At 36.1% G+C, this 27,569-nt stretch overlaps 2 protein-coding genes across 2 annotated transcripts; both read right to left on the reverse strand.

Annotated features, from left to right (window-relative positions):
* Window positions 1–9,849: 9,849 nt before the first annotated feature.
* On the reverse strand, window positions 9,850–10,377 carry LOC308415680 (protein tyrosine phosphatase type IVA 1-like; the record flags this gene model as incomplete). The annotated part of the gene is made up of 1 exon (XM_080910744.1): window positions 9,850–10,377. Exon 1 carries the CDS (start codon window positions 10,360–10,362, stop codon window positions 9,850–9,852), a length of 513 nt encoding a protein of 170 aa, XP_080766870.1. The 5' UTR covers window positions 10,363–10,377.
* A 335-nt stretch (window positions 10,378–10,712) lies between these two features.
* LOC308415529 (uncharacterized protein) lies at window positions 10,713–10,847 on the reverse strand (the record flags this gene model as incomplete). Its single annotated transcript, XM_080910565.1, has 1 exon — window positions 10,713–10,847. The coding sequence occupies one exon, from the start codon at window positions 10,845–10,847 to the stop codon at window positions 10,713–10,715; it is 135 nt and encodes a 44-aa protein (XP_080766691.1).
* Window positions 10,848–27,569: the final 16,722 nt, after the last annotated feature.

Consider the following 27,569-nt stretch of genomic DNA (forward strand, 5'->3'; position numbering starts at 1 on the left):
TGGATGGTGTATTGGCAAATGTTGTGTTTAGTTGAGCTATATTTTTGTGTAACATTTTACTGTACATGATATGTTAAGCGATAATTTTATGTGAAACTTGTTTTATAGGTCACTTGAAGCCCATGAGCACTGGACTAAAGCAGTTTTTTTTTTTTTTTTTTTTTTTTTTTTTTTTTTTTTTTTTTTTTTTTGGCTAAAGTAGATTTTAAAACAAGGACAGATGAAGTATATTAAACATGTAGCCAGAGTAAAAGCTGTTTTTGTCTCTACTCCTTGTGAACTAAGCTTTATTTTATTACTAAATGACAAAGTCGATGAGCAGAATTAATCTTTTTTCTTTCATAATTGTGTAAAACTTTGCATAACTTTACATCTTTGAGGTTTGGATTAGCTAAACTATGCAGGTTCATTTCTGAAGGCTTAAGGTAAGAGAGAAGCAACAGACATGTTGCAACCCTATGATATTATAAACTATTTACATATAAATTTTTCTAATCTTTTGCTATTGTCTTAGAATAAGGACTGTTTTGGTGGCATACACGTGAAATTGCAGCACTCAGTAAATTGAGATTAGTAGGATTACAAGTTCAAGTCCACAAGATGTGTGACCTAAAATACACTTCTCACCTCATAATGAATGAGAAATAATTTATTCTGAGTCAAATATGAGGGCATTACAATACAGACTCTGGCTACTCTAAAAACAAACTCTAATGTAAAAATGATTCCATGACTTTTATAGTCATAGAATATTTTATTGTACCTATACATAGAATTATCAATGGATTAAAAACTTTTTATAAGAAAATAACAAGAAAATTAAAAATTAAAGATAATAAAATATAAAATTATTTTTATGTGTACCATGCATGAGAAATTTTTTAAAGTTGCATTAAAAGTTTCACATGACACAATTTTTGAACCAAAGATGACAGTATATTAAAATCTTATATGTACTCCAAAGAAAAATTTTGATGCCATATTGAAAAATGAATGCAAATTTATGTTTTAAATTCAAGTAAAAATTTAAGCCCACAACATTTGTTTGATAGACTATGCAAATTTATTGTATAATTTTATTGCTTGACATAAGGATAAACTGTGAAATAAGTATCAAATCAAATCAATTAAAATATCCATTTGCATAATAGAGACCTGGTACTTGATTATCATATAATTTAAAGTCTTTAATCCATTAATTTCCAGATATTTTAAAATTTTCAAATGCCAAGAACAGCTGATATATTAGTTACTTCTTTGTTTATGTGATAAAATGACATGCCAAAAAGCAACTTTAGGAATGATAAAATGTGTCATGGTGAGGAAATCAGCATAGTGGTAGAATCCAATATCTACTTGATCATATTTTAGCTGTATCAGAGGGGAAGGAGAGACAGAGAGACAGAGAAACAGGGTGAGGTTATAGTCTTACAATCTGCCACAATGATGTATTTCTTGTAACAAGGCTCCACCTCCTAAAAATTTATTTCCTTCTAAAATATTGCCACAAACAGGGGATTATGCATTCAAATACAAGAACATGTAGGTGACATTTCTCATTTAAACCATCATACTTGCTTACCCTATTTTCTTAAATTGAGTCTTTTCATGTTCTACCAGTAAATGAGATCACACAGTATTTGCCTTTCTGTTTCCAGCTTTTTGCATTTGGTATAGTGTCCTTCAGTTCATCCACATTGTCTCAAATGAGAGGATTTTCTTATTTCTATTACTAAATAATATTCTATTTAGTGTATACACATATCAAGGTACATATATATGATATATTTTATTTTTCATGGCAATGAAAGTTATATAGCACTGGCAGAAAAATGAATACATAGAACAAGGGAATGAGATAAAAATCCAGAGAAACTCATTGTATATGGACTAAGCTAAACATTTTGATAATAATAATAATAATATACATAAGAACAAGAAAAAATTTATTAGTAGATGGCATTGGTCACTTGGAACCACATATGAAAAATAATGATATCTAACCCTTGTCTTATGCAATAAAAATATCATCTCAAAATGCATTACAGTGTTAAGCATTTGATTTCAGAATGGGAAATCACTTAGAAAAAATGTAGGAGAGTAAATGCTCACTGATACTAGTCATAAAAGTTTTGAATATTATAATTGTTTGAATAAGCTCAATGGCAAAAGCAAAACCACAGTTGGTGTGATGGTAAATTAAGCCTTTTCTGCACAGCATAAGAAATAATCAGAATAAAAATAACAGCCTACTAATGAGAAAAATATTTCCAACATATATTAGAAAATGAATTAGTATTCAAAATATGTGAGTAACCCAAACAAAACAATCGAAAATTTTAAAAATTGAATAAATTAAAGGCAAATGTACTGAAATAGACACTATGAAGAAGAGATAAAAATGGCCATCTGTGGCCAATATATCAGACATGTTAATTGAAATGAGTAGAGTTCTTTATTGAAGAATTTTATTTTAAAAAACAAAAATAAATGTACAAATTTTAAGCAAATTTGCATAAAAGAATATGAATACATTTTTGTCATTGCTTGTTTTTTTTTTAAGGTTTGAAATTTTCCATTAAGATCTTACTAGTTACAATGAGAATAAAGTACATATAAAACAGGATATAACCTGAAATTAGTCAAAGTTTTCTTGGTGTTTAAGAAGTAAATATAATGTTTTTTTCTTTTTATTCTTTTTTTTCTTGAACTTCATATAGTCTGTGAGTTGTTTCTGGGGTGTTTAGAGCTTTCTGGGGTTAGTATCAAATATTCAGTGACTGCATATTATGTCTGTTTTTTTGTTGCCTCACTCAGGATGATATTTTCTCGATGCATACATTTTCTTAAGAATTTCAAAAAGTCATTTTTTCTGATAGCTGAGTCATACTCCATTGTGTAAATATACCACAATTTTTGTATCTATTCATGTATTGAAGGACAACTGGGCTCCTTGCAGCTTCTGGCTATTAAAAATAGAGCTGCTAAGAACATTATGGTGCATGTGTCTTTGTTGTATGTTGGAATATCTATGGGGTAAATACCGAAAAGTGGAATAACTGGGTCTTTAGGCAGTACTATGTCCAATTTTCTGAGGAATTGCCAGACTGATTTCCAGAGTGGTTGTACCAGTTTACAACCCCACCAACAATGGAGAAGTGTTCCTCTTTCTCCACATCCTCGCCAGCATCTGCTGTCATCTGAATTTTTGATCGTGGCCAATCTGACTGGTGTGAGGTAGAATCTCATGGCTGTTTTGATTTGCATTTCCCTGATGGCTAATGATGTAGAGCACTTCCTTAGATACTTCTCAGCCATTCGATATTCCTCCACTGAGAACTTTTTGTTTAGCTCTGTACCCCATATTTAATAGGATTGTTTCATTCTCTGGTGTCTAAGTTCTTGACTTCTTTGTATACCTTGGACATTAGGCCTCTAACTGATGTGGGGTTGGTAAAGATCTTCTCCCACTCTGTTAGCTGTGGTATTTTTTTCTTTACAGTGTCTTTGGCCTTACAGAAACTTTGCAATCTCATTAAGTCCCATTTGTAAATCTTTGATCTTAGAGCACAAGCCATTGGTGTTCTGCTCAGGAAATTTTCTCCTGTGCCTATTTGTTCTAAGCTTTACCCTACTTTCTCATTTAATAGTTTCAGTGTACCTCATTTAATGTAGAGATCTTTGATCCACTTACACTTGAGCTTTGTACAAGGAGATAAGAAAGGGTCTATTTTCATTCTTCTGCATGCTGAGTGCCAGTTGGACCAATACCATTTGCTGAATAGGCTGTCTTTTTTCCATTGAATGTTTACAACTCCTTTGTCAAAAATCGGGTGACCATATATGTGAAGGCTCATTTCTGGATCTTCTATTCTATTCTATTGATCCACATGCGTATACCACTACCATGCAGTTTTTAGCAAATTGCTTTGTAATATAGCTTGGGTTCAGGATAGTGATTCCTCCAGGGGTTTTCTTGTAGTTGAGGATGGATTTCACAATTCTAGGTCTTTTGTTAATCCAGATGAAATTGCACATTGCTCTTTCCAACTCAATGAAGAACTGGGTTGGTATTTTGATGGGGGATTGTGTTAAATCTGTAGATTGTTATTGGTAAGATGGCCATTTTTACGATGTTGATCCTTCTAATCAAGGAGCATGGGAGATATTTCCATTTTTTGAAAACTTCCTCAATTTTCCTTCTTTAGAGGTTTGAAGTTCTGGTCATACAGGTCCTTCACTTGTTTAGTTAGAGTCACACAAAGGAATTTCATATTTTTTGTGACTATTGTGAAGGGTATCTTTTCCCTGTTTTCTTTCTCCTCATGTTTGTCCTTTGAGCAGAGGAAGGTTACCGATTTATGTGAATTAATTTTATATCTAGACACTTTGCTGAACTCGTTTATCAGCTGTAGGAGTTCTCTAGTGGAATTTGTGGAGTCACTTAAGTACACTATCATGTCATCTGCAAATAGTGATGTTTCTACTTCTTTCTTTCCAATTTGTATCCATTTTATTTCCTTTTGCTGTCTAATTGCTCCAGCCAGGATTTACAGTACTATGTTGAATAGGAAAGGGGAGAGTGAACAGCCTTGTCTAGTCCCTGATTTTATTAGGATTGCTTTAAGTTTCCCACCATTAAGTTTGATGTTCCCTGGTGTTTTCCTATATATTGTTTTTATTATGTTTAGATATGGGCCTTGGATTCCTGTTCTTTCCAAGACTTTTAACATGAAGGGGTGTTAAATTTTTCAAATGCTTTCTCAACATCTAGTGAGATGACCATGTGATTTTTTTTTTTTTTTTTGAGTTTGTTTATATGGTGGAGTACATTGATGGATTTCGATGTATTAAACCATCACTGCATCCCAGGGATGAAGCCTACATTGTCATTGTTAATGATTGTTTTGATGTGTTCTTTGATTCGGTTTGCAAGGATTTTGTTGAGTATTTTTGCATCAATGTTCATAAGTGAGATTGGTCTCTAGTTCTCTTTTCTTGTAGGGTCTTTGTGTCGTTTAAGAACAAGGGTTAATGTAGCCTCAAAAAATGAGTTAGGTAGTGTTCCACCCGATTCTATTTTGTGGAATAATTTAGAGAGTATTGGTATTATGTTGTCAATAAATATCTGATAAAATTCTGCACTGAACCCATTTGACCTGGGTTTTTTTTTTTTTTTTTTTTTTTTTTTTTTTTTTTTTTTTTTTTTTTTTTTTTTGGTTGGGAGGCTTTTGATGACTGCTTCTTTAGGTGTTATGGAATTATTTAGATGGTTTACCTGGTCCTGGCTTAACACTTGGATCTTGTATTTGTCTAGGAATTCATCCATTTCCTCCAGATTTTCCAGCTCTGTTGTGTATAGGCTTTTGTAGTAGGATCTGATGATTTCTTGAATGTCCTCAGTTTCTGTTGTTATTTCTCCACTTTCCTTTCTGATTTTGTTAATTTGGATACTCTCTCTTTGCCCTCTAGTTAGTCTGGCTATGGGTTTATCAATCTTGTTAATTTTCTCAAAGAACCAGCTCTTGGTTTTGTTGATTCTTTGAATGGTTCTTTTTGTTTCTATTTGGTCAATTTCTGCTTTGAGTTTTATTATTTCTTGCTGTCTCTCCTCTTGGGTGTATATGCTTCCTTTTGTTCTAGCACTTTCAACTGTGCTGTCAAGTTGCTGCTGTATGCTCTCTCCAGTTTCTTTTTGGGAGCACTCAGAGCAACGAGTTTTCCTCTCAGTACTACTTTCATTGCATCCCATAGGTTTGGTTATGCTGTGTTTTCATTTACATTGATTTGTAGAAAATCCTTAATTTCTTTCTTTATTTCTTTTTTGACCCTGCTATCATTTAATAGAGCATTGTTTAGTTTCCATGTGTATATGGGCTTTTTTTGTTTTTGTTGTTATTAAAGACCAGCCTTAGACCATGATGATCTGAAAGGATGCATGGGAGTATTTCAATCTTCTTAATTCTGCTGAGGCTCATTTTGTGACCAATTATGTGGTCAGTATTAGAGAAGGTGCCTTGAGGTGCTGTGAAGAAGGTGTTCTTTTGTTTTAGGATAATATGTTCTGTGGATATCTATAAATTCCAGTTGGTTCATAACCTTTGATAGTTTTACAGTGTCCTTGTTCAGTTTTAATTTCCATGATCTGTCCATTGGTGAGAGTGGGGTATTAAGGTCTCCCACTAATATTGTGTGTGGCGCAATGTATTTTTTGAGCTTTAATAGGTTTCTTTTATGAATATGGGATATTTTATATTTGGAGTGTATATGTTAAAGATTGAGATTTATTCCTGACAAATTTCCCCTGTAATGAGTAATAAGTGTCCTTCCTTTTCTTTTTTGATACCTTTTGGTTGAAAATCTACTTTATTTGATATTAGAATGTCCACTCCACCTTGCTTCTTGGGGCCACTTGCTTGGAAGTTTTTTTCCCACCCTTTTATTCTGAAATAGTGTCTATCTTTGTCTCTGAGATGAGTTTCCTGTATGCAGTAAAATGTTGGGTTTTGTTTTAGTATCCAGTCTGATAGCCTATTTCTTTTTATTGGGGAATTGAGTCTATTTATGTTAACAGATATCAAGGAATAGTGGTTGCTTTTTTTTGCTCTTTTTGCTTTTGGAGGTTGAATTGTGCCTGTATGTCTTTCTTCTTTTGGTTTTCTTGCTTAGGAGTTTTCTTGTTCTTATTATGATGGAGTTCCCCTCATTGTATTAGGTTTTCCACCTATAATTTATGGTCGTGCTGGGTGTGTGGTCAGATATTGTGTAAATTTAGTTTTGTCTTGGAATATCTTAGTCTCTCCATCTATGGTGATTGAGAGTCTTGCTGGATATAGCAGCTTGGGCTGACACTTGTGGTCTCTTAGGGTCTCTACGATGTCTGTCCAGGCTCTTCTAGCTTTCATAGTTTCTGTTGAGAAGTCAGGTGTGATTGTGATTGGTCTGCACTTATTTGTTACATGACCTTTTTCCCTTACTGCTTTTTGTATTCTTTCTTTGCTTGGGCATTTGGCGTTTTGATTATTATGTGTCGGGAGTAATTTCTTTTTTGGTCCAACCTATTTGTAGTTCTGTAGGCTTGTTTTATGCTCATGATCATCTCATTCTTAAGGGTAGGGAAGTTTTCTTCTTCGATTTTGTTGAAGATGTTTACTGTGCCTCTTATTTGTTACTCTTCGCCCTCTTCTATTCCTATTATCTTTAGGTTTGGTCTTTTCATTGTGTCTTTGATCTCCTGGATATTTTGCTTTAGGAGCTTTTTTTTTTGTTTTGTTTTTGCATCTTCTCTGATCTTTTTATTTTCTATGTTTTCAATTTTGTCTTCGGCCCCTGAGTTTCTCTCTTCCATTTCTTGTAGTCTGTTGGAAATGCTTGCATCTGTGACTCCTGATTTCTTCTTTAGGATTTCTACCTCTAGGGTTGTCTCTTTTAGTGTTTTCCTTATTGTGTCCATTTCCGTTTTAAAATCCTTCTTCCATTTCTTCATCTCCTTGGTTCTGTTTTCCTCTAGTTCTTTCAGTTCTTTGAGTGTTTTTCTTATTTCCTATTTAAAAGCCTCTAATTCTTTATGCTTTTCCCCCTTTCTTGTTTAATGATCTCTATCATCATCTTGAGTTATGATTTTGGGTCTGATTCTTCTTTTTCTGGAGTGTTTGGCATTCAGCTGTTTGCTGTGATGGGAGAGCTGGGTTCTGATGTTGCCAAGGTTGTCTTGGTTTCCCTGGTATATGTTCTTTCACTGTCCACTTGCCATCTTGTTGTCTGTGTTTATAAGTTGTCTTGTCAGTGATTAGATCTTGCCTCTCCCTTGTCCCTGGCCTGTGTCCCTGGATCTCTTGCTTCCAGGCTACACGGAATGCCTTCTCACCAGTCCTGTGTCCCAGGATCACAGCTTTTCTGGTGGCTGATGATCAGAGTGCCTGTTCTGCACCCAAAGGCCTCTGGCTTGGAACAGCCCAATGCTGGGTTACTGGTTCCTTGAACCAAGGCGGGGAGAAGGGGGCGCACTTTCTGAGCGCTCAGCAGTGATGTCTCTGCACCCCGGCTACTCGGAACTCCTTTTCACCAGGTCTGTGTCCCTGGATCTCTGCTGTTCCTGGTTGCGGATTGTCTGAGCACCAGTTTTGCACTGGAAGTCCTCAGGCTGGGAATAGCCCAAAGCCAGCTTACTGATTCTCTGAACCAATCGAGGGAGGGGGTGCACTTTCCCCATGGTCGACAGAGATCTCTCTGCACCCTGGCTACTCGGAAGGCCTTCTCACTAGACCTGTATCCCTGGATCTCCACTGTTCCTGGTTGCGGATCGAAATCATGAGATTTAATGTTACATTTCTGAGAATGGTTATCATAGAAGTAAAAAGTCTTATGTAATAAATGATGATTATATAAATTAATTGCACATTGTGATTATTTGATATAAGTATCAACTGCAAAATGAGTATTAAAACTAAATTAAGTAAAATTCTGGTTACCATTTATGATGTAAAATGGGCACCAAGACTTTACTTTTTCAGAAATGTTGAAAGGGACCACCTGCTGATAGTAGTATAAATTCATCACCCATTAGGCAAATAGTATGTAAATTTCTCAAAGGACTAAAAATAAAACTGTGGCAAGATTCACTTCAAAAATAAATAAATAAAATCACTATTCCAAAAAGATACCTGATTCATTAGAAAACTATCTCTTTCAGATGTTATTTATGATTAACATTTGGCCTGCAGTTGTCAAAGAAATAAAAACTGCACGTCAAGAAAATATCATCTCTTCTTGGAATAAAGATAGTAGAAAAATATAAAAGCTAAAAAGTACTGATGAAGTTATAGAAAAAGAGACTCCAGACTGATCCCATTTTTACTGAATGACCAGGAAATTGTCAGCCATCATGAGACATTCTTCCTCTTGCAATAAATGGGAACTTTAATACAGAGACCCATAACGAGACATTATGCAAAAAGTAAGAGACCTGGGAAAACTCAGCTTCAAACAAGATTTCTTCATCATTTTTTTTTCTCTCAAGACTCAAGGAATTCTCAGGTTGGTGGTGTGAGTGTAAGAGTTACAGGGAATGGAGCATATCAAGGAAACAATGCTTCCCAGGCAGAATAAAGGTGACAGATATATGAACTCACGAAGATGGTGGCAGTATGTACAGGTCCTGCATGGATTGAATCAGATAGGGTCTTTCTTGGAGTTAAGAATAGACACTAGCAAAAAAAAAAAAAAAAAAAAAAAATAGAATAGACCCTAGCCCCCATCTCTATCCCAGAAGACTTAGTTAAAAAAAAAAGTGACAGCTGAGCAAACCTGATCTATTCTGGTGCATGTGTGGGAGATGTAAACATAGAGCGAGCAGGCAGATAAGGAGAGAACCCTGCAGTGTTTGAAATGACTGAAGGAACACACCATGGAAGGTCTAGGGAGTTCATAGTTCCTGGGATTTTGGTTCTGTATGATACTAAAAATATACAAGTATTGTGCTGGGTATTTTGGCACCTAATCCTTCTAAATTCCTTATAGACTAATAATATTCTGACACAGGAGTACATTTAATGACATAATTCAATACCTCATTTTAGGGAAGGCCAATTGATACAAACAAGCACGTTTTAAATGCTGACCAGCAAAAGCCGTTTGCTAAGTGTACAAACATGTTGATCACAGCCCACACATAGAGGTTGCAATTCTGTCAAGCTTGTGGCCTTGTAGAACTCTTTTCAATGTTCCTGTGGAGCTTCAGTAGACTTATACAGTAAATCAACACACTGGCTAATTACGAAGAAATAATCAGGCTCCATCTGAAGTCTCCCTTCCAAGGCAATGGCATCAGGCACCCCAGTTTTATTGAATTCAACAGTTGTTTCTATGACTATTGGAATCATTGAAGCAGAGTTGCATTTTTGGACGGTACTTCTCCAGATACAAAAGTTGTTTGCTGTTAAAAGCTCCACGCCGCTTTTGTCTTATGAATTGTACTGCATCTTCACATTTCATTCCACCTTCAGTTAATGCGAAGGCAACAAGCACTGGAGCTCTGCCGAGGCCTGCAACACAATGAACAGCGATACAGCAACCAGGTTCTTCACGAAACTTAATCTTCAAAAGACTTAACCAGTCGTCAACAGTCTGGTTGGATGGTGACACACCGTCATCAAAAGGCCAGTCAGGAACACGAATGCCTTCTTTCTCCACAAGAGCAGTGTCTTGAGTTGCTTCACATACTCTTACTATTGTGGTAACTCCATACTTCTTAAGTTCCTCTACAAATTTGTTTAAGGTCGCATTGGTTGGATTGTGTGTAATAAGAAATCTCATGTTCTTGTATGTGACTTCCACAGTAACAGGGCGGTTCATTCGAGCCATGTTAATTTAGTTTAAAAAACACCCAAGAGGGTTATGAAAGTATTAAAAAAACTGAATACAGATATGATTCAAAACAAAACAAAAGAAAACAAAACAAGAAATCAGCCTGAAGTCTACTTCAATATTCATTATTCTCCACTTGAAATTTTCAGTGCTTTGAGTATGAATCGGGAGAAATAGGCAATGAAATGAACCTCCTAACAAGAAACAGTGATTCTTTAATCCAGTAATACCATTCAGGTCTGCGTGCTTGTAAAATGCTCTGCAGATTTCAATTCAATACATCTGTGTCCAGGTTCTTTACTTATTTATGGGGGCTTCTTGGTGGAGTAGTAATGAATTTCTACAGTTCACTTGTCTGCATAGAGGTCGTGCTGTGCCTGGCAGTAATCTCCACTGCCCTTCAGAAAGTCCATAAACGTGTGACCGAGAACACCACAGAACTGGGGAATATGTCTACTCATTGAAGATTGTGGCCTAATCATACAGCCGATCCCGAGGCTGCGCAGGAGGGGGCAGCAGGACAGGAGGCGATGGGCCTCTTGGGGGGGGGGACAGAGGCAGAGATGCAGGAGGCAGCAGGGGCACCAGACAACCATGCAGTGAGCTGCCTGAGGAGCACGCCAAGCAGGCTACAACACAGAGCCAATGCGCACGCCCAGGCAAATCATTTTCTTTCATAGTAAATAAAGCAAAAACTTGAATCTTGGAATGAACTTAATTCAGCAAGCATAAGGAATTATATTATAATGTAGGTGATAAAGAAGAAATCCATCTAAAATGGTTGTTCAAGATCATTTGGATAAAGATCATGGAGAGGCAGACCTAATACACAGGCCCTTTGCCCCCTGGAACAGCAGAGATCTGGGGACACAGGCCTGGTCAGATTGCACTAAGAGTATCCAAAACACAAAGAGGGCTAGGAGGAGCTTCAGGTAAAGGTTCCCCCCTACTATGGCTCACAGTATGGTTCGGGCCTCTAGCAGAGGGACTCAGGATCCACGGGGAAGTCCAGGCTTGAAGACTAAACACACAGGCCCACAATAAGGCACCAGCTCTTGCCAGTTGGAACCTGAGTCTGCCCTGGAAAGGCAGTGCTTGAAGTTCAACTCTCCAGGCCCTCATACACCTGGACCAGAGGGGAGCCTGGCACATAGAACCAAGAAGAGAACAGCAGGACTTCTCAGAGAGCAGAAAGTACTGTGCTATCTGGAAAAGAGTCTGTTTTGGCCTACAGAAAGAGCCAGGTCCCTGCCAGGAGTACTCAGGATCTGTTAGCAGACAGCTGAGATCTTAGAACAGCCTCACAAGAGCTATCACACATGAGTCCACAAATACAAACCTGAGTAGAACTCATTGCTTGCCCAGTAAAAGCTGAATGATCAGAAGTAATTTTCTTGATGAGCCCATGGGCCCTCAGATCCACAGGAGAGACAGGTGCCAGTCACTGACAAGACCAGTAATAATCACAGAAAACAAGATGGATAGAGGAAAATAAAAGAACATTAGCAATGGACACCAAGACAACCTGGCAACATCAGAACCCAGCTCTCATACTAGAGCAAGCCGTGGATTGCCAAACATTCCAGAGAAAAAAAACTCAGACTTGAAATCATACCTCAAGTTGATGACAGATATCTTCCAGAAGTTTGAGAATAACTCTCTTAAACAAGCACAGGTGGACTCACATAAACAAATAGAAGCCTTTAAAGAGGAAACCAGAAAATCACTCAAAGAACTACAGGAAAAGACAACCAAAGAGATGAAAGAATTGAAAATGGAAATAGAAACAATAAAGGAAACACAAAGAGAGACAACAACGGAGACAGAAAACCTAAAAAGGAAATCAGGAGTCACAGATGCAAACATCTCCAACAGATTACAAGAGATGAAAGTGAGAATCTCAGGGGCCAAAGAAACATAGGAAACAGAAAAAACAGTCAAAGAAGATGCAAAAACCAAAAAGCTCCTAACCCAAAACATACAGGAGATCCAAAACACAATGAGAAGATCAAACCTAAAAATAATAGGAATAGAAGAGGGAAAGGAATATCAACTAAAAGGCACAGTAAATATCTTCAACCAAATCATAGAATTAAACTTCCCTACTCTCAAGAATGAGATGACCATGAGCACAAAAGAAGCCTACAGAACCCCAAACAGATTGGACCAGAAGAGAAACTTTTCCCGACACATAATAATCTAAACAACAATGTTCAAAACAAAGAATACTGAAGGAGTAAAGGGAAAAGAACATGTAACATATAAAAACAGAACAATCAGAATTACACTCGACTTTTCAACAGAGACTATGAAAGATAGAAGATCCTGGACAGGCATCATACAGATACTAAGAGAACACATATGTCAGCCCAGCAAAATCATGGGTGAGATAAAAGATTTTCCAGGACAAAAGTAAAGTTATACAATATCTAAACACAAATTCAGCCTTACAAAGAATATTTGATGGAAAACCCAGTACAAGGAGGGAAACTACATCCTAGAAAAAGCAAGAAAATAACTAAGCAAGAAAACTAAAAGAAGAAAGACACACAGGCACAATTTTACCTCTAAAAGCAAAAATAACAAGGAACAACAACCACTAATCCTTAAGATCTGTTAACATAAATGGACTAAATTCCCCAATAAAGAGACATAGACTATGAGACTGGATACATAAACTGAATCCAGCATTTTGCTGCACATAGGAAACTCATCTAAGAGACAAAGACAGACACTTTCTCAGAATAAAAGGTTGGGAAAAAAGTTTCCAAGAAAATAGCCCCAAGAACCAAGCTGGAGTAGCCATTCTAATATTGAATAATGTAGATTTTTAAAGAAAAGTTATCAAAAAAGATAAGGAAAGAAACTTTTTACTCATTACAGGGAAAAATGATCAGGATGAATTCTTAATTCTTAACATTTATGCTCCAAATACAATAGCAACCATATTCATAATAGAAACCCTATTAAAGCTCAAAACATACATTGCACAACACACAATAATAGTGGAAGACTTCAACACCCAACTCTTGTCAAAGGACAGATCATGGAAGCAGAAACTGAGCAAGGATGCAGTGAAACTAGCAGAGGTTATGAATCAATTGAAATTAACAGACATCTACAGAGCATTGCACCCTAAAACAAAAGAATACACTATCTTCTCAGTACCTCAAGGCACCTTCTCCAAAATTTACAATATATTTGGTCACAAATCAAGCCTCAGTAGATATAAGAAGATGGAAATACTTCCATGTGTCCTATCAAATTACCATGTATTAAGGCTGGTCTTTAATAAAAACAAAGACAACAAAAAAACTCATAAACACATGGAAGCTGAACAATGCTCTACTCAACGATAGCAAGGTCAAAGAAAAAAAATAAAGAAAGTACTTGAGGATTTTCTAGACTTTAATGAAAATGAAACCACAACATACCCAAACCTATGGGATGCAATGAAAGCAGTATTAAGAGGAAAAATCATAGCTCTGAGTGCCTCCAAAAAGAAACTGGCGAGAACATACACTAGCAAATTGACAGCACAGTTGAAAGTTCAAGAATAATAAGAAGCAGATATACCCAAGAGAAGAAGAAAGCAAAAAATAATCAAAATCAGAGAAGAAATTAACGAAATGTAAACAAAAAGAATCATTCAAAGAATCAACAAAAACAAAAACTTGTTCTTTGATAAAATTAACAAGATTGAAAAACCCTTAGCCAGACTAACTAGCTGGCAAAGAAAGTGTATCCAAATTAACAAAATCTGGAATAAAAGAGGAGACATAACACCTGAAACTGAGTAAATTTAAGAAACCATCAGATCCTCCTACAAACAAAACTGGAACATCAAGAGGAATGGATGAATTCCTAGACAGATACCAGATAACAAAGTTAAACAAGGACCAGGCAAACCATCTAAATAACCCTATAACATCCAAAGAAACAGAAGCATTCATCAATAACCTCCCAATCAAAAAAAGCTCAGGACCAGATGGGTTCAGTGAAGAATTCTATCAGACATATATTGACAACCTAAAATGAATACTCTCCAAACTATTCCACAAAATAGAGACAGATGGAACATTACCCAACTCATTCCTCAAAGCAACGATAACCCTAATTCCTAAAGCACACAAAGAACCTACAAGGAAACAGAAGTTCAGACAAATCTCCCTTATGAACATTGTTGCAAAAATACTCAAAAAATTTCTTGAAAACTGAATCAAAGATCACATCAAAATGATCATTCACCATGATCAAGTAGATTTCATCCCTGGGATGCAAAGATGTTTTACTATACGTAAATCCATCAATGTAATCCACCATAGAAGGAAACTCAAAGAACAAAACCACATGGTCATCTCACTAGATGCTGAGAAAACATTTGACAAAAGTCAACACCCCTTCATGTTAAAAGTCTTGGAAAGAACAGGAATCCAAGGCACATACCTAAACATAATAAAATCAGTATACAACACTCCAATAGCCAACATAAAAGTTAACAGTGGGAAACTAGAAGCAATCCCACTAAAATCAGGGACTCGAAAAGGCCACCCACTCTCCCCGTACCTAATCAACATACTACTGGAAGTCCTGGCTGGAGCAGTTAGACAGCAAAAGGAGATCAAGGGAATACAAATCGGAAAGGAAGAGGTAAAAACATCACTATTTGCAGATGACATGATAGGATACTTAAGTGACCCCACAAATTCCACCAGAGAATTCCTACAACTGATAAACAAGTTGAGCAAAGTGGCTGGATACAAAATTAACTCAAACAAATCAGTAACCTTTCTATATTCAAAGACAAACATGTGGAGAAAGAAATTATGGAAAAGATATCCTTCACGATAGTCACAAAAACTATGAAACACCTTTGTATGACTCTAACTAAGAAAGTGAAGGACCTGTATGACAAGAACTTCAAACCTCTAAAGAAAGAAATCGAGGAAGATCTCAGAAAATGGAAAGATCTCCCATGCTCATAGATTGGAAAGATCAACATTTTTAATATAGCCATCCTACCAAAAGCAATCTACAGATTCAATGCAATCCCCATCAAAATTCCAACCCAGTTCTTCATTAAGTTGGAAAGATCAATGTGAAATTTCATATGGAATAACAAAAGACCTAGAATAGCGAAATCCATCCTCAACAACAAGAAAATGTCTGCAGGAATCACTATCCCTGACCTCAAGCTATATTACAAAGTAATTGTGCTGAAAACTACATGGTACTGGTACAGAAATAGGCATGTGGATCAACGGAATAGAATAGAAGATCCAGAAATGAGCCCTCAGGTATATGGTCACCTGATTTTTGACAAAGGAGCCATAAACATTCAATGGAAAAAGGACAGCCTATTTAACAAATGGTGCTGGTCCAACTGCCACTCAGCATGCAAAAGAATGAAAATGAACCCTTTCTTATGTCCTTGTACTAAGCTCAAGTGTAAGTGGATCAAAAATCTCCACATTAAACCAGATACACTGAAACTATTAGATGAGAAAGTAGGGAAAACCTTAGAACACATAGGCAAAGGAGAAAATTTTCTGAACAAAACACCAATGGCTCAAGCTCTAAGGTCAAAGATTAACAAATGGGACTTAATGAGATTGCAAAGTTTCTGTAAGGCTAAGGACATTGTCAAGAAAACAAAAGGACATCCAACAGAATGGGAAAAGATCTTTACCAACTCCACATCAGATAGAGGCCTAATATCCAAGGTATACAAAGAACTCAAAAAGGTAGACACCAGAGAATCAAACAACCCTATTAAAAAATGGGGTACAGAGCTAAACAAAAAGTTCTCAACTGAGGAATATCGAATGGCTGAGAAACATCTGAGGAAGTGCTCAACATCCTTAGCCATCAGGGAAATTCAAATCAAAACAACCCTGAGATTCCACCTCACACCAGTCAGATTGGCCAAGATCCTAAACTCAGATGACAGCAGATGCTGGTGAAGCTGCAGAGAAAGAGGAACACTTCTCCACTGTTGGTGGGGTTGTAAACTGACACAACCACTCTGGAAAACTGTCTGGCGATTCCTCAGATAATTGGACATAGTACTACCTGAAGATCCACCTATTCTACTTCTGGGCATATACCCCAGAGACACTCCAATATACAACAAAGATACATGCACCACAATGTTCATAGCAGCTCTATTTATAATAGGCAGAAGCTGGAAAGAACCCAGATGTCTTTCAGTAGATGCATGGATACAAAAATTGTGGTACATTTACACAATGGAGTACTACTCAGCCATCAGAAACAATGACTTAATCAAATTCTTAAGAAAATGGCTGCATCTAGAGAATATCATCCTGAGTAAGATAACCCAGTCACAAAAGAACAGACATAAAATGCAGTCACTGATAGTGGGATGCTAACCCCAGAGGCTCAGACTGCCCCAGAAAGAACTCACAGACTGTGAGAAGTTCAAGAAAAAAACAAAACAAAACAAAACAAAAAAAGTCATGCTCAATTCTTAAACACCAAGAACACGTTGACTAATTCTGGGTTACACCTTGCTTTACATGTACTTTTTGCTCATAGTAAATAGTAAGACGTTAATGCACAGTATCAAACCTTTAAAAAAAAAAAAAAAAGCCAAGCACGGACACAATTGTATTTGTATATACTTGTGCAAAAATGTTTAAATTTTTTTCTTTTATCTTTGTTTTTTTAAATAAAGTTTAAAAAAAAAAACAAAGTTAACAGTGAGAAACTTGAAGAAATCCCACTAAAATCAGGGATTAGACAAGGCTGCCCACTCTTTCCCGAAGTATTCATCATAGTACTGGAAATCTTTGCAGGAGCAATTAGACAGCAAAAGAAAATCAAAGAGATACAAATCAGAAAGGAACATGTAAAAATATCACTATTTGCAGATGGCATGATAGTAAACTTTAGTGACTCCAAAAATTCTAGCAGAGAATTTCTACAGAAGATAATCAAGTTCAGCAGAGTGGCTGGATATAAAATTAACTCAAACAAGTCAGTAGCCTTCCTCTACTCAAAGGACAAACATGTGGAGAATGGAAATTAAAAAAAAATAATCACATGACAGTGGTCACAAACAATATGAAATAGCTTGTTATGATCCTAAGGAAGCTTGTGAAGGACTTGTATGACAAGAATTTCAAATCTTGAGGTGGAAATTAAAAAAAAAAGATATCAGAAGATAGAAAGATCTTCCATGCTCAAGTATTGGAATGATCATCATTGTAAAAATGGCTATCTTACCAAAACAATCTAAAGATTCAATGCAATCCCCATTAAAATTCCAACCTGATTCTTCATAGAATTGGAAAGAGCAATTTGAAAACTCATATGGAAAACCAAAATACATAGAATTTTGAAAATCAATCTCAACTAGAAAACTTTCTTTGGGAATCGCCTTCTTTGATCTCAAGCTACATTAGAAGGCAATTGTGTTAAAACTGCATGGTACTGGTACAAAGACAGGCAGGTATGTCAATGGAACAGAATAGGAGATCCAGAAATGAACGCATGCATACATGGTCACTTGATTTTTGACAAAGGAGCCAAAAACATTCAGTGGAAAAAGGCCAGCCTCTTCAACAAATGGTGTTGTTCCAACTGGCACTCAGCATGCAGAAGAATGAAAATAGAACCTTTCTTATCTCCTTGTACAAAGCTCAAGTGCAAGAGGATCAAAGATCTCCACATTAAAACAGGGACACTGAAACTATTAGAATAGAGAATGGGGACAACCTTAGACCACATAGGCACAGGAGAAATTTTCCTGAGCAGAACACCAATGACTTGTGGTCTAAGACCATGGATCGAGAAACAGGAGTTAATGAGATTGCAAAGTTTCTGTAAGGCTAAGGACACTAATGACAACCAAAAGATTGGGAAAAGATCTTTACCACATCTGATAGAGGTCTAATATCCAAAATATACAAAGAACTCAAGAAGTTAACCTCCAGAGATTCAAACAATCCTACCAAAAATGGGTACAGAGCTAAATAAAGGATTCTCACTTGAGGAATACTGAAAATCTGAGAAGCACCTAAGGAAATGCTCGACATCCCCAATGATCAGGGAAATGCAAATCAAAACAACTCTGAGATTCCACTTCACACCAGTCAGAATGGCTAAGATCAGAAACTCAGATAACAGCAGATGCTGGTAAGGATATGGAGAAAGCAGAACACTTCTCCACTGATTGTGGCTTTGTAAACTGGTACTACCACTCTGGAAATCAGTCTGGCGGTTCTTCAGAAATTTGAACATAGTCCTACCTGCAGACCCAGTTATTCCATTCCTTGGCATATACCCCAGGGATGCTCCAACATACAATAAGATCGCATGCACCACAATGTTCATAGCAGCTCTATTTATAATAGCCAGAATCTTGAAGGAACCCAGATGCCCTTCAGTAGATAAATGGATACAAAATTTTGGTATATTTACACAATGGAGTACTAATTAGCTATTAGAAACAATGACTTTACGAAATTCCTAGCAAAACTGATGCATCTAGAGAATATCATCCTGAATTAGGTAACCCAATCACAAAAGAACAGACATAATATGCAGTCACTGATAATTGGATACTAGCCTCAGAAAACTCTGAATACTCAAGAAACAACTCACTGATCATATGAAGCTCAAAATAAATAAATAAATAAATAAATAAATAAATAAATAAATAGGGGAAAGTGGAATCCTCAGCCCGTATGGAAAAACAACAAGTGTATAGTACCCAGTCAGAGTGGGATACACCTAGACCTTAAATTATTAATAACTCTAGAGCTAAGAAGATAGCCTTGTGACAATTTTTGGTATTAAAACATCATTATGTTTAATCTTTACACACCAAGAAAACATTGACTATTTCCCTGTTATGTTTTGTTTTACATGCACTTTATGCTTATTGTAAATAGTAAAATTTCAATGCATACTGTCATCCTTTAAAAAATAAAGTACTGACAAAAATATGTTCATAATATTTTATGTCAAAATGGTTTTAAAAATCTGTACATGTTTCTCTCTCCATTTTAAATAAAGTTGTAAGAAAAAAAAAGATTATGGAGATATAATTTGGAGTTTGGTAATGAATATCAGTTTTCTTTCCATTAAAATAAATAAAATTAGGTTAAGAATTTAAAAAAATAAGATCATTTGGAAAACAACTCTTCAGACAGAATTTTCACAGTTTCAAGCGTTAGCTTTGGTAGTACAGTTATTAATACTACACTGAGAAAAGCAGCTGACTGCTTAGCAACAATCCAGACCTGTTTTATCCCATGAAGCAAAGATTCAATATGCTATTCTAGTTTCTTTACAGGATATTTTATATATAATAAGTCTTAATGTAACAAATTGGGAGTTCTGACAGATTCCAAATGTACCTTTTTGCTGAAAAATCTCTACACAGATAACAGATAGCAGTAACATGGTACACTATTCTCTTATATTACCTAAATAAACCTTTTGAAATGGATTTTTTTTCCTGAAACAGCTTTTTATTAAACAGAAAAGTAGAACTTGAACACAATTTTAGATATTTGTTACAAGATCAGAAAAGGTTGCAATATCCTTATAACTAAGTCACCCATCGAGGCTTACATTAGTACATTAGCTGATTCCACAAGTCAGCAGCCCATCTGAGAGCCAGCAGCTGCATTAGTGGATCTTTCCTATAATAAGACCTACTATTATTTCTGGTATCAGCTCCTTATCAAATGGAAGTTACAAACTAAATTTTAAAAATTTGTTAAAAGAATGACTAAAGTTCTGCAACTAAGTTGAGTTTACAGAAATTCTGGAAATAAAACTGACATAAAACACTAAGGTTAATAATTATCACATATACAAAACTTCTATATTCATTATTCTGATACTAATATACTCTCAATTAATTTTGCAAAAGTTCATCTCCTGGTACAAATAAACCTTGAGACCAAACTTTTTACTAGTCACTCTTAATTCACTTACATTACACTCAGTTAACTTTGATTTATGTCCCAAAAGTGCAGCTGTGGGCCAGAGGTAACACACATCTAGAGGGAAAACACTGGAAATTGGTTATTTCTTTTTATTCAGTTTTCCTTTCTATTTCTGTCTTTCCTCAAGTCTTTTTCTTTCTTTTTTTTATGTCTCACACACCAGATTCCCTAACTTTTCAACACCTAATGGACTACTTTATGCAATAGGAAGTTTTTAGCTTCTCAATGTGACAGTTTACATTTCAAAAAAACCCCTTCATTCTTTATAGCTTCAATCTATTTTCAGTTGATTAAACAGAAACCAGCAATCATATCTTATTACTAAATATCACAAATGGCAAGCCTTAGACAAGAAAGTATCTTATTTTGGTTAAATGTTGACACTCACAGTCAGATTTCGCTGTAGCAGAAAACTACAGAAGTTCCTGTTGGGAGGGAGATGGGAAGGAAGCAGCAGATGGAGGAGAGGGACAAGACAGTGCACAAGGTACAGAAGCTGTGCATTCAGTACATGGTTTTGGTCACTTTTTCACAACATGGTTATTTTCTTGTATATTTGACCAGTTAGCCTTATGATAAAAGACAGTGCTAAACATATGTATATATAAGCAAATTGGCAAAACATTCATCTTCAAGTTTCATGAATACCTGTAATTCTAATATAAAGTCTCTACATGTGCACATTTTCTTAGACCAACATATACATATAACTTTAACTCAGAGATGCTCCTGTTAAGCATTAGTATTATCTAGATCTGACATTCTCTTTACAAATACTCAGAGTAGCAAACAAAAATACTCTAACTTTTGGATTATGTCCAAGCCTTAAGGGGGAAGAAAAAAAAAAAAAAAAAAAAAAAAAAAAAAAAAAAAAAAAAAAAAAAACAGCAATCTAAAGAGGAGAGGGAGGTGAACCCTTTAATTCCTTTTGCTTTCTGTATAGATTGTTTGAAAAATATTAGAAGCAGACATGAGGTTTTCTATATATTGTCCAAGAACTTGATTTTCCGATTTTAGCTTCAGATTTTCTTCCTTAACCGCATCTACTCTTGCAGACAGATCTTCAAGTGTGTGTTGGAGTTCCAACACCTGATTAGTAAGTCGAGTCTTTTCTTCCAGTCCCACCTGATTTTCAGCATCAACTGTGTCCATGTCAGCATTAATCATCTTGGGGAACAGACTTTGAGCTCTTGAAGTCAAACTCTTTAATGAACAGTCTTGCGTCTGAGGCACCGGGAGGAGGCGGGATAGCTCCTGGGGCCACAGCTCTCAGACCAACTGACCTTGAAATTAATTTTTATTAACTTTATTTTTTATATAAGAAGCTGGTTGCATTTTAAATGTACTATAATATGGCTGAAGAAATGATTCATTTGCTGAAGTGCTTGCATGAGGATTTCAGTTTGAATCCCTGCTCCCACTCAAAAGATATGGGTAAGGGTGTGTTTCCATAACCGTTGTGCTGGGGTACAAACACCTAGAATCACTTGAACTTCTTGGCAGGCCGATGTAACATAATGGATGATCTCGAGATTTAGTAAGAAATCTTTTCCTAAGCACAACCATGGACAATTGAGAAAGGCATGTACCATTGATTTATGACCTACACACACACACACAAACACACACACACACATACTCACAGGCATACAAACATGTGTGCACTCCCATGTACAAAATGTCTTTAATTGCATACATTTCATAATCTGTATTTATAAATTTTTGTTAAGTGAGAACGTATAATATAGAAACTGAACTAAGGTTATATCAAGTTGCATATGTAGTTTTTTCTCTGTGGTAGTTTTAGATTAACAAGAAGAAGGCAATGGTTGTACAGTAAAAAAGCAAAAGTAATAAAAAAGAAGAAAGATAACAGTGTCTTTGTAGGGTAGATAATAAAGTATCCATTTAAAGTTTACTCTAATTACAAATTACGTTTTTTATATATGAACATTTGTAAATATTAATATAGTTAAAAATAAAATGACATTGAAGAAACTACTTTAAAAATACCCCCGTCTATACTTCTTGATTATAGTGGCATCTCAACTACCTTAAAGATTTAGGTACCTTCCTTGATCTGAGAATTTTACACTATCACTGCAAAGAATATTTACATAGCCACAGCAAGGTGTCATTTATTGCCAATAACACAAAATACCTGGAAAATACGCCATAAGCTGTAAGTCAAGCTTAGCTTTTCACTAGGGTTTTGTTCACCTGGTGATTGTGAGCTTGTATACAGTCTTTGTATGTCAAATTTCTTATTTTCAATACCAAGTAAGTAATTATCAACCATATAATCCATATAATGCTTGATTTCTTCTAGCACCATTGAACTGGGAAAAAAAATTCCATTTTTTTCCTCCAGACTGCACTGTAGTTTTCTCAGGTCATTTTATTTCAGTTTCAAAATGTTCCAGGTACTCTAAAAACATTTTTCAAAGTATATTCTCTATGTTTTTGTCTAACAAAATGATATCTGCTGTCAATAATATATTTTACCCTCTATTTAAGAGAATATGTTTGTATGGTATGCTCAGCTACATGCTAAAATGAATTTTTAATAATCAATAGACAGGCCTAAATGGGCCATATTTTACTGTGAGATTAATGAAAAACTGTAGAGAAAATTTAAATCAAGCAACGTGGCTGCTCTGGCAATGAATCCCATCCAGCCTTAGTCCATGCTGATCAGACAGAATGCACTGGATTATTTTGATCTTTGTGTATCTGTTGAGATCTGTTTGGTCACCAATTGATTATATGGTCAATTTTGGAGAAGGTGCTATGGGGTGCTGAGAAGAAGGTATATTCTTTTGTTTTAGGATGAAATATATATCTAAAGATGTCTGTTAAATCCATGTGGTTCAAAACCTCTGTTAGTTTCACTGTGTCTTTGTTCATTTTCTGCTTCCATGATCTGTCCATTGATGAGAGAAGGTTGTCAAAGCCTCCCATTATTGTGTGTCCTGCTATATATGCTTTGAGGTTTAGTATGGTTCCTTTTATAAATGTGGGTGTCCTTATATTTGGAGCACAGATGTTCAGGATTGAGAGTTTATCTTGATAGATCTTTTTTTCCTTTGATGAGTTAAAAAGTGTTCTTCCTTTTCTTTTTTTTTTTCTTTTTTTTGATGATTTTTGGTTGAAAATCTATTTCATCCGATATTAGAATGGCCAATCCAGCTTGATTCTTGGGACCATTTGCTTGGAAAGATTTTTCTGAACATTTTACTCTGAGGTAGTACCTGTCTTTGTTGCTGAGTTTCCTGTATGAAACAAGAAGCTGGATCCTGTTTGCATATCCAGTCTTATAGTCTATATCTTTTTATTTGGGAAATTAAGTCTATTGATGTTAAGAGATATTAAAGAATAGTGACGGTTGTTTCCTGTTACTTTTTTTGTTAGAGGTAGATTTATGTTTGTGTGTTATTCTTCTTTTGGGTTAGTTGCAAGAAGATTATTTTCTTGCTTTTCCTAGGGTGTAGTTTCACTCATTGTGTTGGAGTTTTCCATGTATTATCCTTTATAGGGTGGGATTTGTGGACAGATATTGTGTAAATTTGATTTTTTCCTGAAATATCTTGTGTTTTCCATCTATAGTACTTGAGAATTTTGCTGGATATAATAACCTGGACTGGCATTTGTGTTCTCTTAGGGTCTGTATGATGTCTGTCCAGGATCTTCAAGCTTTCATAGTCTCTGTTGAGAAGTCCTGTGTAATGCTGTTCAGTCTGCCTTTATATGTCACTTGTCCTTTTTCCCTTATGGCTTTTAGTATTCTTTCTTTGTTTTGAAATTTTGGTATTTTTGGCTATTATGTGACAGGAGGGATTTCTTTTCTGGTCCAATCTATTTGGAGTTCTGTAGGCTTCTTTTATGTGCATGGTCATTTTTTCTTTAGGTTATGAAAGTTTTCTACTATAGTTTTGTTGAAGATATTTAGTGGACCTTTTAGTTGGGAGACTTCGTTCTCTTCTAAACTTATTATCCTGAAATTTGTAGGCAAATGGAGGGAACTAGAAGCTATCATCTTGAGTGAGGTAACCCTGTGCTCATATGGTTTGCACTCACTGATAAACAGATACAAGCTCAAAAAGTTCTGAATATCCTAACAAACAATTCACAGACTTTATGAAGCTTGAAAAGGAGGAAAGCCAAAATATGGATATCTCAGTTCTTAGAAAGGAAAACAAAACAGTCACATGAGGAATTACATGGACAAATAGAGGGATAGGGATTGAAGCAATGATCACTCAGAGACTGCCTCACTTGTGCATCCACCAATCACAAGCGCTATTGCTGATGCCAAAAAGTGCTTATTTGCAGGATCCAGATATGGGTGTACCCACAGAGGCTCAACCAGAGTCATACAGATACAGTTGAGGATGCTTGCAGCTAACCATCTAACTGAACACAGAGACCTCAATGAAGGAGCTAGAGAAAGGACTGAAGGAACTGAAAGGGTTTGCAATCTCATGTGAAGAACAAAGTTATCAACCAACCAAACCCTCCAGAGTGTCCAGGGCCTAGAACAACAACCAATAAGTACACATGGAGAGACCCATGGCTCCAGTTGCATATGAAGCAGAGAATAGCATTGTCTGGCATCAATGGGAGAAGAGACCCTTGGTTAGTAATGGCAGGTTTTCCTAGTGTGGTGGAATGCCAAGGAGCTGAGGTAGAGAGGGTGGTTGGGAGAGGGAGCACCTTCATGGAAGCAATGGGAGAGGGTAGGGGAATGCAAGTGGGGGGAAAAGGAGATACCATTTGAAATGTAAATGCAGAGAACATCCACAGGAAACAAAAAGAATCACATCCAATGAACTTTTATATCTGTGTTATTTTGGCTGGAATACAACCACAGCTTTAGTACATACCTGTAGTCTCTCCGGCTGGCTGAAATAAGGACATTCCCTTTGTACACACCTTTATCCCCTAACAATGAGGCAAAGTTAGTTTGGATGTGGAAACTGCTATGTTTGAACATGAGAACTAATTGAGGGGCAGACAGAGTCACAAATCAGAGAAATATTTGACAGAAAGAGGATATGCCCAACTCCCAAGAACACAGCACAGGTAAGAGAGGAGATTTAGAACAGTGTTAGAGAGAAGGAGAGTACTTGACATTTTACTGAGACAGTTTATTAGACAAGTTGCAGAGAGAACTAGCAACACACAGGTGAGTGTAGGCTTGTAGGCACTCTGCTGTACCTCTGGGCAGGGCTGTCTGTGGAGGCTGTAGGTGGGGTGTAGGAGTGTGCTCATTCCATATTACTGCCAGGGGTGGTGCTGGGCCACTGGGAAGTGCCAAGGTACAGCTGTGGGGGCTGGGAAGCTCAGTCTGAGGCATAGGGAAGCCAGAGCTGGTTTTCCCCTGGACTTCAATGAGACCTGCCATGGGGTTATCAGGCTCTTCGCCATTGAGGCACCACAGGGAGTTGCAGAAAAACAGAGAATGAAGATTTGACTTGATCTTACCAGGTTTTGCCTCCTGTTCCATTACCCTGCAGGTGAAGATAGAAGGAGATAGAAGATTGAACATATTGCTAAAGAGACTATGAGGCCAAACAGAACAATTTAGTGAGAGGCTGAGAGAAGCCATATTAAATCTGTCAACTTGAAGAAGAGTTTGAGACAGCACAATTGAGTTGAAACAGCCATCCAGAATTCAGGAAAAAAAAAAAAAAAAAAACTAGAAAAGGTGAGCTTACTCAAAAATAAGTCTTGATGACAATTATATCTGACCAAAGTTAATTTTACAAAACACAAAAAGCTCACATCCAATCTTTTGTGTATAATTGAATGTCTAGATCATAATTAGTATGGATATACTAGTTTGTGTTTGGTATAATTACTACCAGGACACAATGAAAGCTTCAAGTTCATAGACTGGTACATTTCAGAGAAGTTATAAATAATATAAGAGTCTGGGAATGGAGACATGGCTCAGAGATTAAGAGGACTTGCTGTTCTTTCCTGGGATACAGGTTTGAATTCCAGCACCCTATGGCAACTCACAATAGTTTTTTTTTTTTTTTTTTTTTTTTTTTTTAACTCCGATTTCAGGTGATCTGCCATCTTACTCTGTCCTCCATGAGAAACCAGTACAAGAACAGTAGTATACTTACATAAGTACAAGGAAAGTACTCATATACATGAAGAAAAATAAGAAATCTTATAAAATGAAAAAAGTAGTGTCAACATTTTCATTACATAATATACTGATTAAAACAAATAATAACTCCTGTACTACCTCCTGCTGTACATTGACTTTATTAACAACAGGAAACACAATCCCTCCAGTAGCTACCCCCAGTTCCTCATCCCCCACCGCTATATATTTTATTTGACTTCATATCCATCTGTACTCCTCTCTTGTTCCCTCTAGTCCTGATACTGCCCCCTTATATTCTACCCCATTTCTTTTCCTCACAGTTCCCACTCCTACCTCGCTCATGTGATCATCGTGCCCTCTGCTGCCACAATGTAGAACTGTATCCACATGCTGGTGTTTCTTCCTCCTCAGCTCCATATTATCTGTAGGCATTCTGAGTTTTGGGGCTAATATCTACTTATCAGTGAGTACATACTGTACATGTTCTTTTGTGTATCTGTTACCGCACTCAGGATGATAGTTTCTAGTTCCATCTATTTGCCTAAGAATTTCATGAAATTATTGTTTTTAAAAGCTGAGTAGAATCTCAAATGTCTTAGAAACATTTAAAGAAATTAGTCATCAGGGAAATGCAAATCAAAATGACCCTAAGATTCTACATCATACCAATCAGAATAGCTAAGATCAAAAACTCAGGTGATAGTAGATGCTGGCGAAGATATGGAGAAAGAAAAACACTCCTCCAGTGCTGATGGAACTGCAAGCTGGAAAAAACCCTTTTGTTAATCAATCTGGCAGTTTCTTGAAAAAATGGAAACAGTTCTACCTGAAGACCCAGCTGTACCACTCTAGGACATATATCCAAAAGATTCTCCAAAATATAACATGGTTATTGTAACCTTATTTGTAATTGCCAGAAGCTAGAAACAACCCACATATCCCTCATCAGAAGACTGGATACAGAAAATGGGTTACTTTTACACAATGGAGTACTACTGAGCCATGCATAAATATTTTAAAGCATTTTTTGTTTCTATAAAAGAAAAGATTTTGAGACATGACTAATTTTATTAAAATTATTTAGCTTTCTTTCATCACAA

Source organism: Micromys minutus (assembly GCF_963924665.1).
Source record: "Micromys minutus genome assembly, chromosome: X".
Taxonomy (NCBI): Eukaryota; Metazoa; Chordata; class Mammalia; order Rodentia; family Muridae; genus Micromys; species Micromys minutus.